Here is a 17088-nt window from a genome sequence, read left to right on the forward strand (position 1 = left end):
CAGGGTCAGATTCACCCATACCTGCTGCATGTGAGCAGCTCCATCTCATGTTCATCATCCACTGAGACTCCCTGGGAAACAATCTCTGTCAGCTCCTGGCATCGAAAGGGAATTTCTCCACTATGGTGATGGGGATGCTGAGCCTAAGGTGGAAAAAAGGGTCCTGAAGCAGAAGCACACCTGGGCTTGAACCTTCTCTGGATCTGGGCAGCGCATGGAAACATCCGGTTTTAGCAGCAGTTGGGGTTATATTTAAATCTGGATGATGAATTCAGCTAGCTATAAAAAGACTTATATTTACACTTATTGCTGATTAGCTCAAACATTTGGCAATCAGATAAAATATGCCATCAGAAATTTCTGAGTAACAGAAGCATTACAACTCTCCTCGCTTCTCCTCCCTCCTTACAGCCACTAGCTGAATATTGTCACAGTGTCGGTGCTATTACAGAAAACAGGCAGCCAGCTGCTTCTATTAATCACGCCACTAGCGCAGGTAGCTGCTGGAGGCCGTTCCTAAATCTCTGGTGGGCTCGATCACAAAACTGCAATTCAGCCACTTGCTCCCCTCCCCAACAATTCCAGTGACAGCGAGCGCCCCGTCACCCTTTGCCTCAGACACCGCAGGTTTTGCAGTACATGCTTAAATGCTGGCACACTCCATCCCTACTCCCTGAATGCACAATGAGGTATTTTATCCCATCAGAATCCCACACCACAAATAAGGTCCCCTCTGATGGCTATAAGCTGCATCTGACTCAAGAGCCACAGCTCCTCCTGCAGAAGGAGCCAGAGTTAGGAAGCACCATGACCCCAGAGGTGGCCCTGCTGCCCCTTTGGGGACCAAGATGAGTGTCAATTACCAAAGGGACTGGGACCTTGGGGTGCCAAGGGGAAAGAGCCGACCCTGCCCCCCAATGACAGCAGTCACCCCCAGCCAGCCAGCACCCAGCCTTTTGTCTCTCTGCTGCCTGCACATCCCCAAGCACTGTTCAGATTGTTCCAAACTATTAAAAATCAATCATAAAAAATCATTCCTATGTCTATAAACAAGTTAATGGAGTAAGTGAAAACAAAGTACATTTCTTAATGGGAGTGTTATGTTGCCCTCTCTAGGCCCTGGCTCTCAGCGCCGGTTTCTGTAGGCTCCCTGCCAGAGAAGTATCACTCAGAGCTCTTGCTGTTGCTGCTGCTGCTACTCTGCTAATGAATGACTAACTTAGGCCAGAGGGGAAATGACATCACCGGGGTGTAAAACACAACTGCATTAGGAAACTTTTTACCTGCTTTACATTTGTCATAATTATTCTACACAATACAGCCGGCATTTGCATAATTTCAAGGCGTGCCATTATCTTAATTGAAAATTGTTTTCATATGGTTGAATAATGCAGAATGACATCAGTTAAAGCCGCAATGAAATGCACAAGTATAATCACACGGCTAATTACTAGCGGTGTTTGCATGTAAAAATAAATAAAATCGTGCGTATTATTAGGAAGGTACATGCAGCTGAGAACTCTCGTACCAGAGCAGTGTTTTACTCGTAATGGTAGGATTAATTTTCTCTGATGTTCCTACCACAGTAACATGAGCTGATCATTAAGGCGTATTAAAATGATTTGTGTCCCTTTCCCCACCCCCCTCCCTTCCAAATATCTTTCATTTTACACACACACGAGACACGCAGAGGCACAGTTTTAAATAGTCACCACGGGCAATTTCAGAGCATCCATTGCTCACTGTCATCTCCCTGATTCTTAGGAAAAGGCTCCCTTATCTCGGCGGCACGCACAGAAAATTAAAGTGAAGAGGTGGCAGCGAGCGAAGGTGGCTCTGAGACGCGTTTCGGCTGCGTACGCGTGTGTGCGGGTACAGGGCTGCGCCGGCACCTACAGCCACGCGTGCCTCCGAAAACAACCCCTGCGGACAGCCCCCCTCGGACCCACCCCCGGCATCTCCAACAGAAGTTCCCCCAGAACATCTCGTCCTCCTCCCGCCGGGTCTCCAGCCCCTCTCGGGGACACTGGCCATCCCCGCAGCCCCCTGCCTGGGTACCTCACCCGTCCCCCGCCCCAGCGCACAGACTGAAGCGATGAATTTGAAAAGCAGATAACGGGAGGGCTCGGGGCTGGGGCGGGGCGGTGCGGCCCCATCCCGGGCTGCGCGGCCGCCGGCGGAGGGTGCCGGCGCGCAGCGCGTTCGCGCCGGGAGCGCGGCGGCTCCGAAATACGCCCAGGCATATCTGCAAGTTATTTGAATGTATTATTCCCGTACCTGTCATTTATCACTTTATTCAACACGTCCCTGCCAGCAAGAGAGCGTTTGATCTCCCTCTGCCTCCATTTCGTAATTTCCGCCCTCTTAAACATATCGAATACTTAAAAAAAAGCTCCGAACAATATAGAAATCCCCCCCCCCCCAACGTGTGGTTTTTTTTTTTTTTCCTCCCGCTTTTCCGTGTGTTTTGCTTTTGGGGTTTTTGTGTTTTGTTGGGTATTTTTTTGTTAAGGGAGCAGAGGGACCGGGCGAGCCCGGCACACACTCCGCTGCCCGCCGGGCCGGGGCCGCCCCGCACCCCGACCCCCTCCCTCCCTCCCCCCGCCCGCACAAGTTCCCGGTCAGCGCGCACCGGTGCGCCCCGACGGCGCGGCCCCTCCGCGCTGCCCCGCCACGCACGGCGGGGAGGGGGACGCGGGTGGGGGAAGCCAGCAGAGGGGGGAGCCGAGCCCGGGCATGCAGGTGGGGACGGGCGCGGGGGAAGGGGGGCCGGCGCCGCGTTTACCACCTCGCCATGGTCACTGGTCCTGCCCTGGGGGGTGTCCTCGGGGAGAAAATAAAGTTTGGCGCTGGAGAGAAGTTGCCGGCTGGTGCGCTCCTCCCAGAGCAGCTGCAGCTCCGCGATGCAGGCGGGCTCCTCCGCGCGGCACCGCACGAAGAAGAAGTCGCCGAGGGAGAGGACCCGCGCCCGGCCGCCGCCGCGGCGCTGGAAGCGGAACGCCCTGTAGAAGACGTAGGGGCCGTGCGAGCCGCACGGGGCGCCGACCCACTGCGGGGAACAACAACACGGCAGCGGCATCAGCGCCGGCTCCGCGCCGCGCCGCGCCGCGCAGGGGCAGGAGGAGGAAGAGGGCGGCGGGAGGGGAGCGCGGGAGGGAGGGAGGGGGCTCCGCGGCGGCGGGGGGCGCGGGGCGGGGCGGGGGCGCGGGGCGGCGCGGTACCTGCAGTGCGCTGCGCTCCATCGCGGCTCCGGCGCGATTGAACTCAACATTCTCCCAAACTTGTTGGCGTGAATGGAGCCCGGCAGGTCCTGGCAGGGCGAAGCCGGCCCCGCCGCCCGCCGCCCCCCGCCGCCGCCGCCCCCGCGCCGCCCCGCCGCCGCCGCCGCCTCCCGCCCCGCCGCGCGCGGCGACGCCTCCCCCCGCCGCCCGCCCCCCGCTCCGCCGCCCCGCCGCCGCCCCGCCGCGTCCCGCCGCCGGCGCCACCCGACGCCGGCCGGGCCCCCGACGCCCGCCCGGGCCCGGCAAAAATGCCGCGGGGCGGCGGCGGGCCTCGGGGGAGCGGCACGGAGGCGGCGAGGCGGCGGCGGGGCCGCTATCCCCGCTCGGCGATTTTTGGGGGGCCGAAAGGGCGGGCGGGCGCGCTGGGGATCTGACAGGACCTGCCCGTATATGTCTAATATAAAGACCATTTCCTGCGGCGCGAGGGGCGCTGCTCGTCCGCGCGCGCCCGGCGGGACCGCCCGCTCCCACCGCCCGCTCCCACCGCCCGAGCCCGCTCCCACCCACGGCAGCCGCGGAGCGCACGGCGGGGGCTGCGCCCCCCTGCCGCCCCCCCGGCGGCCGCGGAGGCCGGGCGGCGCGTCCCTCATTTATTTATCGCTGTTCCCCGGGAAGGGATGGAAAGTGGGTTATCGATTATATAAACACATCAATATTCATGGCGCTGCGCGGAGGGACGCGGCTCGGCCGGAACTGACAGCGCAGGGGGAGGGGGAGCGCGGCGGCGGCGATGGGCGCGCTCTCTCCGCGCCCGCGGACACGGGCGCGCAGCGGCACGTGCCGGTGCTGCCGCCGGGGGCCCGGGGCGATGGCTGCGCGGGCGCGGAGGGGCGCGGGCGGCGGACAGGTGGCTGCGCACCCCGCAAAGAGGGGCGGCCCCTTACCTGCGCCTCGCCCGCCCCCTGCGGCGGCGCCCCACGTCGGGGAGAGCCGCCGGCTCTGCGCGTCCCGCGCAGCCTCCGCTATCTGAGGCGGGCGGCTCGGGGCGCCGCCGGCAGCCTCAGCCGCGGGGAGCCCCGGCCGGCCAGAGGGGCGGGCACCGCGGGTCCCGCACTTGGTCCCGCAGCGGCGCAAGGGCCGTTCCGCAGCGCCAGGCACGGAAAGTTCCCATCGGGGCTCCGGGAGCTGCATCCCTGCAGGTAGATGCTGCTGCGGCGGGCGGGCTGCGCGGCCTCCCGCGCCCGCGGAGCCTCCATCCGCCCAGCCCCGGACAGGGACTGGCGGGTCATTCTGGGGGAGCTCTGTCCTTCTCGCCCTTTTCCCTGGGGACTCCATCACTGCGCGCCAGCGCAGCCAACCCCGGCTCCGCGGGGCAGGGGGTAGAGAGCACTACAAAGCGGCTCCGCGGGAACCGAGTCCCCCTCTGCTTTCCTCAGCAGCGGCACTTTATTCCCAATTTTTGTCTCGTTCCCCTCCCCAGCCCCCTCCGCCGACCCTGATCCCAGGGGGAGGGGGGCAAGGGCGGGCACAGGCTCGGAGCCGCCCCGGCGGAGCGCCGTGAAACGGAAACAAATAAATAATTAAATAAGCAAATAAACAAACGAGCAAATAAATAAATAAAAGGATGCGATCGTTAATAATGACGCCAGCGGTGACGTCAGCGCCGCGTGCATCACGACACAGCGCGCGCCACGGGGGGCAGCAACAAGTGCGGGCGGCGGCGCCGCGGGCGGGGCGTCCCCTGGCGGAGCTGCTGCCCGGCGGCGGGGCGGGACGGCGGGGAAGGACGGAGGGACGGCGGGGCAGGACGGAGGGACGGCGGGGCAGGACGGAGGGACGGCGCTGCAGGACAGAGGGACGGCGCTGCCGGACACGGCCCGTGCCCAAATCCCGCTGGCACCGGGGGGCCCTCCCCGCTGCAAGCCGTGATGTGCGGTGACGGGACCCCCTACGCGGGGCACCGGCCTCGCTTGGCCCCGGGCTAGCGGGGACGGAGAAGAGACGGGAATTTGGGCAAGGTTCGCTGCCACGAAGGTGAGGGATTCATCTTGACAACCCCGGCGCCCAATGGGATGCTTGGTGCTTCTCCAGGGGCAGGCTGATTTTCTGCTGGTTCCTCTGGAGGAATTACCAAATCCTTACAGTTTGTAGGAGGTTTCAATTTTCCCGCCCTTTATCCTTTTGAGATGCCTCGAGTATCTGTCCGCTCTGTGGCCCCGCGGCTCGTACAGCGGTGAGAACGCTGTGAGCACCGGGGGCGGGCTGGGATGCTTGTAGAGGACAGCAGGAAGCCAGCGGGTACCACTGCTTGGCTTCCACCCAGCACCGGCATGGCTTGGATGGGCAAACCCAGCACAACAGCTCAGGAGAGCTTCGAATAGCAGCGCTTTTGGCCACTAAAGTCTTGTCACTTTGTGCTTGGGAGATCAGTCCCCTGGAGGATGTTTGTCAGGGGCTGGATAGGTATGGGAGGTGACGCAAGTGAGACCCACACCTTGACACATCCCTGCAAAACAGGGAGTGCTGCTTCATTTCACCCACAGTGAACTCTTGGCCAGGATTACATGAATTTCTTCTGCAATTCACCTTTGTTTTCACTGACCTTGGCATGTTTAGTCAGGGTTCTAGTCTCACACAGATAAAACAGTCCTCAAACGATTGTTACAATATTTTGGGCACAAACAAGTTTGTATTTGTTTGTTCATTTTCTTTATCTCAGGCAGGTAGTGCTGCTCCTTTCCCACAATATATAATCGAGTAGCAAAGAGAACTTTCCATCTCTGTTTGTGCCCAAATCCCTCTGCTTCTACCCCAGCACCTGGGGCCCGGGCACTGTTGGCAGCCTCTGTGCCAGCCCTGAGCTCCTCCCCACTGCATGAAGCATCACTCACAGCTCTGATAGTTGCAGAGCCCCATCCTTCCCACCAGCCACAGTCTTCCTCCAAGCATCCCTCCAAGCCACAGTGTTACAACCTCTATGAAGAAGGTGGTGAGGCTGAATAACCAGGTGAGAGCATACTTTGGTCCTCTCAGCAGAGGGATGGTTATCCATCTGTGCAGCATGCTGGGAGCCAGGGGTTATGCAGGATGGCCCAAGTCACTGCTCCACGTACTGAGCTCCTGCAGGACCCTACCTAACCTTCAGCTGTAGAGGAGCTCATTGTCCATGGGGCCCGGCATGAACAAAAGGAGGGTTCACCCTCTATCCCCATGGCTCCAGCTCTCAGCCCTTGGTGTCACTTCATCCAGTGCTGCTGGCTGGTAAGACCCTCAGCATCCTGTTTAATTTGCTAATGTTGGTAGCATTTGGAATGGGATAGCAACAGAGGCTGTGGCAGTGCAGAAGAGTACATATTCCCAGCAGTGAGGCATGCATACTCATCATTGCTCTGACATCAATTTTATAGGAGCCTTCCCCATCCCCCCTAGAAAATTCTTTATACTTCAAAATAATAAATACAAAAAGTACAGAGCCTGTTTATAGCAGAAATTGAAATTCCACATATTATCAAAAGTTGGATTTTGTCCTGCAGGCACTGAATAAGTTTCTTCATATGAATATTTCGTAACCTTCTCTGGCCAGAAGAAATGTGCAAAATGTTGTAATTTTTCTGTGCCTTCATTTGAACATTCCAGGCTTTTGCGTAAGCTTCTCATAAAAGGCTATTTTCAGTGAAGAGGAGACAAAAAAAAAAAAAAAAAAAAAGCTGTCTACAGTATACCAAGTCAATAAAGTAATGCAAAACCATAAAACACAGCAATGATAACAACAGAAGATCAGTAGATTACAAAGGAAATAAGATGGAGATCAAACAGAGTGGTAGCTGGAAATGACTGCATAGAAACCAAAATAAGGCTGCTCCTAATAAATAGCCAAAGTTGAACCAAAAAGCATTTGAAGCGTTAATTTATTAAACACCTTATTTTCATGCCTTACAATTAAAAATAGTTGTGGTCAGGCATGTTGGGAGACAGGAAGCAATTGGAGTCTTGAAGCCCGGCTTTGTGCTTGGAAGGGAACGCAGCTGATCCACGCTGCCACGGGGCTGTGCCTGCATGGGGGGGCAGCCAGCAGTGCTGGGGGGCTCCAGGTCACTGACTGATTCTTTAGTCAGAGCTTTTCCCTTCCAGGCTTCTAAGACATGGAGGAGTTTTATGAGGAGTGTTCAGGGTGGGAGACAGTCACAGCGGGAGCAGGGGCTGTGAGGGTGACGCCAGCCCCTGCTCGCACTCAGCACACGGGATGGGATGCAAAGCCCTGTGAAATTGCCATGAGGCCCCATGTTCACTTCAGCAGGTTTTGGGATCACTCTCTCACTTTGGGAGCTCTTTAGATCAGATGTACAAATGACCAGCTCAAAGCATTAATAATACCAGGAATCAGAGCATTGATCTTCCCTTCAAAAGATCCACCAGCCCCAATAAGTGACCAAACTGAGCAGAAAACCCTGAGATCACCTTTCAAGCCCCACTCTTCAATTCATATGTGCATTTGGAATTATTTTTATTTACCTTGCATTTCTTTTTGTTGCCCTGGCATTGTGTTTTTAACCCCTCCATAGCACTGCTAGCAGGTCACCTGGAACAAGCACCCCATTGCCCCAAGGCTCACAGACCAGGCTGCTTAAAGAAAATAATCATCACTGAGTATCAAAATATTCACCAATAAAATAGTGACTGGTGGGACAGATAACCTGCACATCAAGAAAGGAGAAGGGTGCCCAGATGGTTGCAGAGTATTCTGATAACAAGGCGTGAAGCCATGGGACAGGAAGGACCATCAGCTGAGCAGCCCCCAGAATAGTTGTTTTACTCTCACAGTAACTGAGCTGCAGTGGCTGCTAACTGCTGCCCGCAAAGCTGGTTTCAGCTAGTGGCACAGAGTAATGGGTCAGCTAAAACAGAGCCCACAACATTTCTGCCTGATTGGTTGCTAACCAAATACACTTTTCAGATGCTGTTAATTGAGTCTGATGAATTTTGCTCCAGTGGGACCTATTATGGGCAAAAATACAAGTGACATCAGAGCCATAACTCATAAAAATCAAGTCCCTGAATTACATCTGAGAGCAATATGAAAATGCAAGTGGGATTTCAAATGGTATCAAATAACTTTCTGTCATACCTTATTAATACCACAGAGCTAATAGAAACAGCTATATTATCATCCTAATGTCATTATACATATATAATACACATGCGCGCATACACACAAACACTCTGTGTAATTATAACAACATTATTTTGTTCACACAGCCTGAAAAATGTGATTAGATGGTGGCTCTGAAATGGCAATATTCAATCAGGCACGACTCGTATATTGGCTCAGAGCACAGTCTTCTACTTATGTAAAATTATGTCTTGTTACGTGTGGTGGTAGTGTGGATGGTTGTGGAAGAAAGAGGGAGCGAGGCCACGGAGATCATTTCATCTCATGTTACAAGGGCTGAATTGTCATTTCAAAGCTGGAAGGCTGATACTGTCCAGCAAGCAATCCCTGGCTATCCTTTCCTGTGTGGATCTCTCCAGAAAACATGCTAATTTATCTGCTAAAGATATTCTCACCAAATCCTGAAAAAAATTTCTCCACTGGAAATCTTCCTAAATGTGACCAAACTATTTCTTTTATAATCATAAAGCTTGGAAGGGGATATTGCCTGGTAGGACTTTAGATGGGCTTCACTTTCTGAACAACGCGCAGGAAATGCACACCAGCCATTTCACATCCAGCTCCTGTCAAATAATTTACCCCAACTGTTTTTAGTGAAAATATACCTATGTATATATATATATATCCCTGCATGATGGGGATAACTGGGGCTGGAAGTATCACCATAAGAATGTAAGAATGCTAGGCCACATTTACCCAAGTCAGTGGTCAAAGCAAGTTGCTATTCTCAGTGTGCCAGATTTAAATAGGTTTAAGTAAACAAGCTGACCTCCTTCCACTTCACAGGTCTGAGCTGTTGTGGCTTTTTTTTTTTTTTTTTTTTTCCCTCAGAAAAACCCCTTTTTAAAAGAAATTTGGTGGGCCCCAGAGGACAGTAAGCAGTTGTCTCTGAGGCAGCAGTCAGTGCTGCGGGGGAGCAAGTCAGGGCAAAGTGGGCTTTGCACCAGCCAAACTCAAATTTTTCTTTGTTCTGCCCTGCCATCATATGAAAGCAGAGGATTTCACCTCCTTACTGACTTTGACATCCTTCCTAATGCCTAAGTGCTTATGGCAATTCTTGCTCATCTGTTTTGGGATTGAGTTTTTCTGTTTTCCCCAGTTTGGTTTGTGCAAGGACATTTGATCTCCCAGTTATTGAGATATTTGTTACCAGCACTGGAATAAGATGCACTGACGCAGAGAAAGCCTTCCCGAGGGTCCCACACTACCTGTAGGGCTGGAGTGTCCACCACCACAACTTGCTCTTTCCTTTGCATGCAGATTTTTTCCTGGTAAGCGCTAGCAGTCTCTTCTGCAGTTATTCCCACGTCTTCATCCTTTACCTGAGCTACAAATGTCACAACAATGATGAGTCAATCATCTGGTACAGTTTAGCAACATTTAGCCTTTGGCTAAGCTGTCTTTGAGCCATCCTACCTAAGCAAGGCAGCTCAGCAGACAACTTGCTGTGGACTGCCCCACACTTTGCCCCCTTCCTGGTTTTGCCTGAAAACAGCTTTTGGCATCTGGTGCCAAGTGGCAGGGGAGGGGGAAACAAATCAGAATAGCTCCTGAATAGGCCTGAAGTGTCTTTTTTGTCTCACAGGACAAGTGGCCCAATAAGCAAGTGTTCCTGTGTCCCAGGTCACTGTGGTCCCTCGCACAGGGGGATGGACATTTCTGCACCTCCTGCTGAGGCACCATCATCAATAACTACAGGTTATAAACATAAGATGTGTGTGGTAATCACTAGAGAGGATGCAGAAATCCTTCTTCCTCCCCTCCATCCAGTCAAACTAAAACACTAGAAGGGAAACAGAATTAGTCTGCAAGTCCAACTTTGCCAAACACACGGGGTTATCCAGCCGCTGTTTCCAGGGAGCAGGGATAGTTGCCATACCAGAGTCCTCTCCTGCTTTGCACCTCCTCCTTTTCTTATCCAAGTGAGTGCTGGACACATTTCTGAAGTAGAAGAATCTCTAAGGTCTAACCACCATGGATTCAGGCCCCTGAGGATGATAGTGTCGGTGGGGTTTTTTTAATCTTCTTGAGAAACAGATGCTTTGGCTCATCTTCATTATACCTAGCCTGATTTATTTTAATTGCTCTGGGTATCCGGAATACTACGATTGCATAATCTCATGCACATGCCTTTAAAAGGAAGCCTTGGCTGCAAAGCCAAGAAGGCAATGTTAAATACGGAAAAGGTACTATGCAAAGTCTCATTTATTTTGAAAATCACTGGAAAGAGTTCTACTGAAAATTCACAGCAAAACATATGCCACATTTGAATAATGACTTTGAGGGGTGCTTTACCTAGCTTAGCAATAAAAAGGGATCTAAAAATTGCAGTCCTTCAAAAAGATCTCACTCCCAAGCCCTGAGTTTTGGTGAAACCAGAGGACAGCGTGGTCCTTGGTGACAGCCACAGGGAGGCCAGAGCTGGCTGCTGGGCACTGTGCCTGGTGGCAGTGCTTCCACCCCTACCAAAACTAGCAGAAAATAGCAACCCAAGGGAAAACTCATTCTGAGCAGAGTCAGTGGCAAGCACAAGCTCAGGACAGCAAGAAAGGAGGAGGCCTGATGAGATCTGCCCTTCCCAAGTTTAGGAATCCAGAGCTTCATCTCAATAAAACTAAGCAGGAATAACAGGACTGCAGAGAAATACCTGAAGATCATCCACTTATCTTATCTGATGCAGTGCATAAGATGCCAAGTATTGTCTGCCTGGGAAGAAAAGGTCTGCAGAAGCCTTATTCCAGTTAGGTAAAAGTAGTACTTCAGGTACGTTACACCTGGACCTAGAATAAGTCTTTATTCTGAAGCTGTGTCCATACCCTATCTGTTAAGATGCTGCTTTCCTGGAAAGAGATCTATATCGTACCAAAAACTTAATCTTTATCTGTAATTTTTAAATTTGTATCATTGAACAAATTAATATCTGCCATAAATATTGTTCCTGAAGAAGCCAATAGGGTTACGCTGTGAAAGAATTTGACAAAGAACTAAAAAAACCTCCAAACCCTGCCCTTACCTGTGGCTTATTGATATGCTTTCCTGTCTTCTAAGGAAAGGAAAAGCCATGAGTTTTATAGGCTACCTACATTGCATTAATTATTTAAAAACATGAAACTGAGATTTTATTTAGAGGAAACACAGTCAATTTGTCCTCACCAGCCTTATCAGCCACAGAGAAATGTACACGTGTGCTCTGTGCCCCTGGGAACACCCCACACATCCTTCACAGGGGAGGGAGGAGACCATAATTGTATCTGCTGATTTTGAAGGAGAAATGCAAGCGGTTTTCACTTGATGTTATCTGAGATGTTACCAGATTTGTGTAGATTTGGCAGTGTCCATTTGCCATGCCAGACTCCAGAAGTGCAGTGCAGTCAGTGCTACCAGTGCTGACTGGCAGGTGTTCTGAGAGGCTGTGAGCAGGCAGCAGCCCCCCAGTTTACAGGATACACCTTTAAGCACTGACCAATTTACTTTGGGTTTGCAGATGTTAATGAGATTCACGTTTGGGAGAAGGAGCCTACAGAGACTATCAGGAATATTAATGTTAACACAGGAGTTTATTAGTGCCTGTATGTTGAGAAGTGGGTAAGAAAACCCTCTGGGGTTTGTTGCACTATCAGCAATTATCATGTGAGATTTCTGTTTCTGGTTTTCCTGCTGAGAAGGCTTGGGGAAAAAAGGCTTCAAGACTGGTCTGTGGGCACTGTTTGAGTCTTAAAGTCATGTGCCCCACTGCCTTCTGTAAACCTCCAGTTCTCAAACAAGAGCTAAGGGCTTTCCTTGTCCATCCCTCTCCAGATGTGCCATTTTTAGCTCAACAAACCCATGTGCCTTATGCTTGCAAAATTCCTACATGCATCTGCCATCTCAGAGAATAAAAGTAATCCTTCAGGAGTGGGTCTGAACATCTTTTGTTCATGTCAAGCCAAGCTACAGCCTTTGTTTCACTCCCTTCTCATGCTCCTATTTCTGCTGGTGAGGAGATATCCCCAGCATTGGACTCATGGTGGAAGCAATGTGGTGCTGCTGCTTATGCAGATGCCAAGAAGTCATCAGCAACTGGTTTCATGAGGAACAAACCATCAAGATGTGAGTGCAGACTCTGGAAACCTGTCCCAGACATGCCAGAAACCCTTCCTGGCCCTTCTCCTCTTTCTCTTTTAGTGGCTATAAAACCTCGTGCCTTTTATCTAAGTTGGGATCTGGAGCCATGATCAGCTTTTCTCAATGGTTTACTTTCTTTTAAAGCTCTTATACACTAAAGAAGGGGAAAAAATATAAAGGAAAGGAAGAAGCCAATGCTCTGGTGGGCTGATTGCAGTGGAACCTCTCAGCACAATTCAGGGATGCTGTCTGAGTAGACAGCGGTGCCATGGAATTCAGTGGGCTGGTGGCAGGAATGCTCAGCAAGAGGGGTATGCCTGGAAGAGGAGCTCTGTTTATCCCGGAAGCTTCATTAAGACTCCTCTTCCAGGAGGTACAGATAAAGATGAACCAGACTTTGCTGCTTTTGTCATGAACGTGCCCACATCAGGTTCCTGAGAAACTGCAGCACGAGTGGGAAATTTCAGCTGTATTTACATTTGGAAACAAAATACAGAACAGGCGCTTGCTCTGAGAGCTGCCCAGACTGGGATGAGGCCCTGAGGGCTCCAGCTGCAGGCTGGGCAGGCATGCCTCTGCCACCTAGCTAGAGGCAGATCCAAAAGCTCCAGCTCATTTTTCCGAGGTGGCACAAGCCAGGCACTGCTGGTCCCTGGAGGATCACCAAACCCACCAAAGCACCCTTGGTCCAACAGTGCCTTTGCTGATGGACGTGGTACCCCACCGGCATTCCCCAACACAGACATACCAAGAAACCCTCCCAGTTGCAGAAAATTCCTTAAATGGGTCATGGTTAAACTCCAGCTGCTCGGTGGGCTTTGAGAAGTGCAGCAATGCTGCTGGAGGAGATCTTGGTTGTTACATTTAATTAAAGATTCTGCTGAAAGTTCTGCTTAAAATCACAATGTTTGCTGCTTAGAAAAGCGTTGGTGATTCCCCCAGAGGCCTGGCCAGCATTCCTGCTCCGATTGTACAACATTATTGATTAATCAAAACTAATGCTCACAGCTGTTGCCTGATGGATAATGTCTTTGGTGTTTGCCTGCATATAATTATTTACTACTTTATTGATGTTATTCATTTCTTCATTAAGTATTGTTGGCTGTTTAATTATGTGAAACACAACTGCAAGTGTCGTTGCTAAAAGCTATGGGAAAGGCTGCCCAGAGCCGAAATCTTTCAACCATAAACTCCAAAAATAAATCTAAATATAAAAATATTGTAGTCAGCCTTTTGAGTGAAGGCCATCAAACTGCAAACATGTTACATGTCACCTGGAGGCTGATGCCAGAGCACCACGTTCGGATAGATTTGCAATGCTGATTTAAGTGCGCATGGCAAAGGATTTTGCAGACATGTAAATAAGTTTTATTAGCTCTCCAAAACACATATAAGAGGTCCTTATTTTAGTCTTGGTAGCTGAATGTTTGAAATAAATCAAAGTGAAACTGATTTCCCAAAACTTAACAGTCAGGAGCACCCTAATGAAGCTCCTTTCAACAATCATTCCTGGCTGAGAACTGAGGACTTCACAAGCTGGCTGTTGGCCTGTTCAGTGCCCCAGTGACAAACTGGGAGTCTCTCCAGGCTCTTCTCTCTGCCCTCCAGCTCTCTGCAAGAAATAATGACTCAAGGGGCTCTGCCCCCTCTCTGCTTCAGCACCCTGCTGCCCTCACTCTCCTTAGAAGCACTGGGCAGAGCTACTGCAGCAGGTCTGTGCCTGTCCTCACTGAATTAGGGAGCTGACATCTAATCCTTGGATCAACATGGGATGAGAAGGGATGTGCTGAGGTTTACTTAACTCATAAGACAAATTTTAACAGAATCGCTTTTCTTTGCAACACTAAGTCATGGGGAGTTGGGGGCAAAATCAACATCTTAAATTGTATCTGGAAACCAACAAGCACTAAGGAGAAACTAGGTTTAAGACATGTTGTGGCTCTCAGCGATCTCCAGGTACTTATCATTTAAAAAACCAGCCAGGTACATGACTACAAATACGATATTAGAGAACTTGGAAGAATCTTCTCAGCCTGCAAAATAACCAGAGGACCACAAGCTATGCTGCAGCTCACAAATCATTAATGCACCTATAACAGACCAGAAAGAGCTTCTGTATCTCCTTACTCGTAAAATAAAAATTCCTTCTCTGACATCCTCTCCAAACAGCCCTCATCAGGCCTTTTCCCCAGGGCAGGAGAACAAATTGCTCTGGCAGTCCTCCCCTGGACATCAGTGCATTTGTTATTTGGGAGCTACTGGCCTGCATGTCTCCATGTAGTTCCCTGTAGCTCTCCTGCTTACTTCTGAGGCAGCGCATTACCATCAGGGAGGACTAGGCCCCTGCTTCATGAAAAGTACATAAGACAACCAGTTGCCAAACCTCTAACTTCCCTGTGGCCCTGTCCTAGGGCACAGCTTCTGCTTTTCCTATGGGAGCCCTGAGGGGGACCAGACTAATGCCTGGCACCATCAGGTCACCTGCATGTGTTCCGACGTGTCTCGAGCCCAGAGCATGAGCGCAAGTTGGTCACAGGGCCTGAGTTCTGCCCATGATCTCAATAGATGCTCATCTCTTGTTTTAACTAAAACATGGCAGGGAAAACCTGAGAGAAATAATAAGCAGAGAGGAACAATAAAAAAAAAACAAACAATGATGGGTCTAGGGAATTTGGTCTCCATTTCCCTCCTTGTTTCCTCCCCTACCTGCACATTTTCATGCATTTCCTCCCTCTCACACCAGTTCTTCCTCCTGTTTTTAAAAATGTCACAATCTTTCCTGTATCCCTTGTGCCCACATTGTGAGGGTACCGTTGGGCAGCTTTCCAGCCGGGATGCACAGAGCAATGGGGAGCACAGCTAACATTTTCAAAGGAAGTTAAGGAAATCTTTATGGAGAACTTGGTGAGAATTTGGCACTTGGCATCCTTTTGCTCCTTTGAAAGTCCCACCCTACAGGAACAATCTAAACAAATGTATGCCCCAATGCTGATAAATCCCTTTGGAGAGATATCAAAGAAAATCTTGCTGGGTTTGGAGACCTTTGAAGAAAGGGAAATATCCTGCCAACCTGACGCTGAGATCTATCTTGTTCCACCATGTGGTCCAAATCATCAGAATTCCCCATAGCTCCCCTTCCTCCTTGGGGTGTGGAGAGCAGCACTGCCTTGCTGAAGAAAGGGATTTGCAGGCCAAAAGGACAGCATAATTTGAGAAAAATTCAAATGAAAAATTACTTAACAATGGAACTTGTTACTGTGTCTAAAAATATCTCAGTGAGTCAGATTACTGAAAACAGCAAAGCTAAGGAGCAAACCCTGTAGCCTCTTCTCAGCAGTCAGCTGGCTTCATTCACTAGCTTGGCATCTCTTTCCCCTTATGTTTTTAATATCATGAGTGGGTTTTTTTTTAAGTCGACAATAAGTTAATGTTTAATGGTTTGCCGTGTGCAGTTCTGGGTGTTTACATGTTCTGCAACTAGCCAAATTTGTAGAACAAATTAAAAATCTGTAAGACCAGGATAGGTGAATTACAGGTATCTGTTGCTCAGAAACTATTGCCTCATTGTGTCCTGCATGCCCCCCAAAATAAATGGTTTCAATTATGTTTTCACCTTCCCCAGCAATATTAACACCTCTCAGCACTGCCAGCCAGGGCCATGGCTCCTTAGTCTGCGTCTGTTACAGCTTTGTGCACATACACTTCCTGGGAATGCGCAACCTTGCGTGACACCACGGTCCCAGGATTTGCAGGGTAACCTATTAAACCCTCTGGCACAGGACCAGGTGCTCTGGAGAAGCATAGGAGAAGGAAAGGTGGGGACTATGGTGTCGTCAATTCTTTTTTATACTAATGAGATGGATGGGTGTGACCCTTTCTTCCACTGACCAAAATATAAATAGTGAGAGTTTTCCACTCCCTGACGAGCCATTCCCCACTCCATACTGGAGGGGTCTTGCTTGGCTTCTCCTGTTTCACACATTTCATGACTTTTCTCTGCTGGTCTAAAGACCTCTCCCTCATTCAGAGCTGGCCAGGTGGGACTGGTCTCTGCCACTGTGCCTGACCTGCAGGCAGCTGCAAGGGAAGCCACCAAGTCCTTCAAACCCCTGTGGCACAGAGGGGAGAGCAGGGCAGCTCAGAGATGCCACCTGCCCCACAAACATACTGTAAATCTGAATATTACCCACTCCATGTGATGCAGCGGGTTCCTTCTCCACATTGCCTGGCGATACGAACAGAGGCGGCTGATGTCCCTGTGCTGTCGCTGAACCCACCAGGAAAGGGCAAGTGAATCCCCTCATCCCACCTTGTGCAGGGCAGCCAAAAGCCCCAGCAAGCTGGCAGAGCTGGACCTAAGGAAACAAAATTAGATTTTTAGAAAAGGGCAATGTGTCTTGTATTGTCAATGTTAAAATTCCCACTGCTAGGAGTGGGAACAGGATTGGACCCAGGCTGCCTTCCTGTTCTTTCCCAGGCTCATGAAGATTTAAAATTCTAGATTTTAAATGGTAGTTTATTTCTGGCTGACCTGTTTGGCTTGAACTGTTACATGTTTTCAGCTTATTTTTATGCTCCTATGTTAGTACAAAA

The 17088-nt window shown here is 50.7% G+C and overlaps 1 protein-coding gene and 1 long non-coding RNA gene across 6 annotated transcripts in view; both read right to left on the bottom strand.

Annotated features, from left to right (window-relative positions):
* The window catches only part of ARID5B (AT-rich interaction domain 5B), a 117800-nt gene extending 114430 nt beyond the window's left edge, over positions 1-3370 (bottom strand). For 2 of the 5 annotated variants that reach the window (XM_030275758.4, XM_030275756.4), the window contains exon 1: positions 2789-3144. In XM_030275758.4, the coding sequence (XP_030131618.4) occupies positions 2789-3079 (291 nt within the window). In that variant the 5' untranslated portion in view covers positions 3080-3144. Of the gene's footprint in view, positions 1-2788; positions 3146-3221 lie in introns of those variants that run through there. The other 3 variants (XM_030275757.4, XM_072930922.1, XM_030275759.4) reach the window with 3 other exon arrangements.
* Positions 3371-9221: 5851 nt separating this feature from the next.
* Positions 9222-17083, bottom strand: LOC140684421 (uncharacterized). Its single transcript, XR_012056669.1, has 2 exons — positions 16686-17083; positions 9222-9718 (listed from the first exon to the last, which is right to left on the bottom strand). It is a non-coding gene; the product is annotated as an uncharacterized lncRNA (long non-coding RNA).
* Between the last annotated feature and the right edge of the window lie 5 nt (positions 17084-17088).

This window comes from Taeniopygia guttata, chromosome 6 (assembly GCF_048771995.1).
Source record: "Taeniopygia guttata chromosome 6, bTaeGut7.mat, whole genome shotgun sequence".
Classification (NCBI taxonomy): domain Eukaryota; kingdom Metazoa; phylum Chordata; class Aves; order Passeriformes; family Estrildidae; genus Taeniopygia; species Taeniopygia guttata.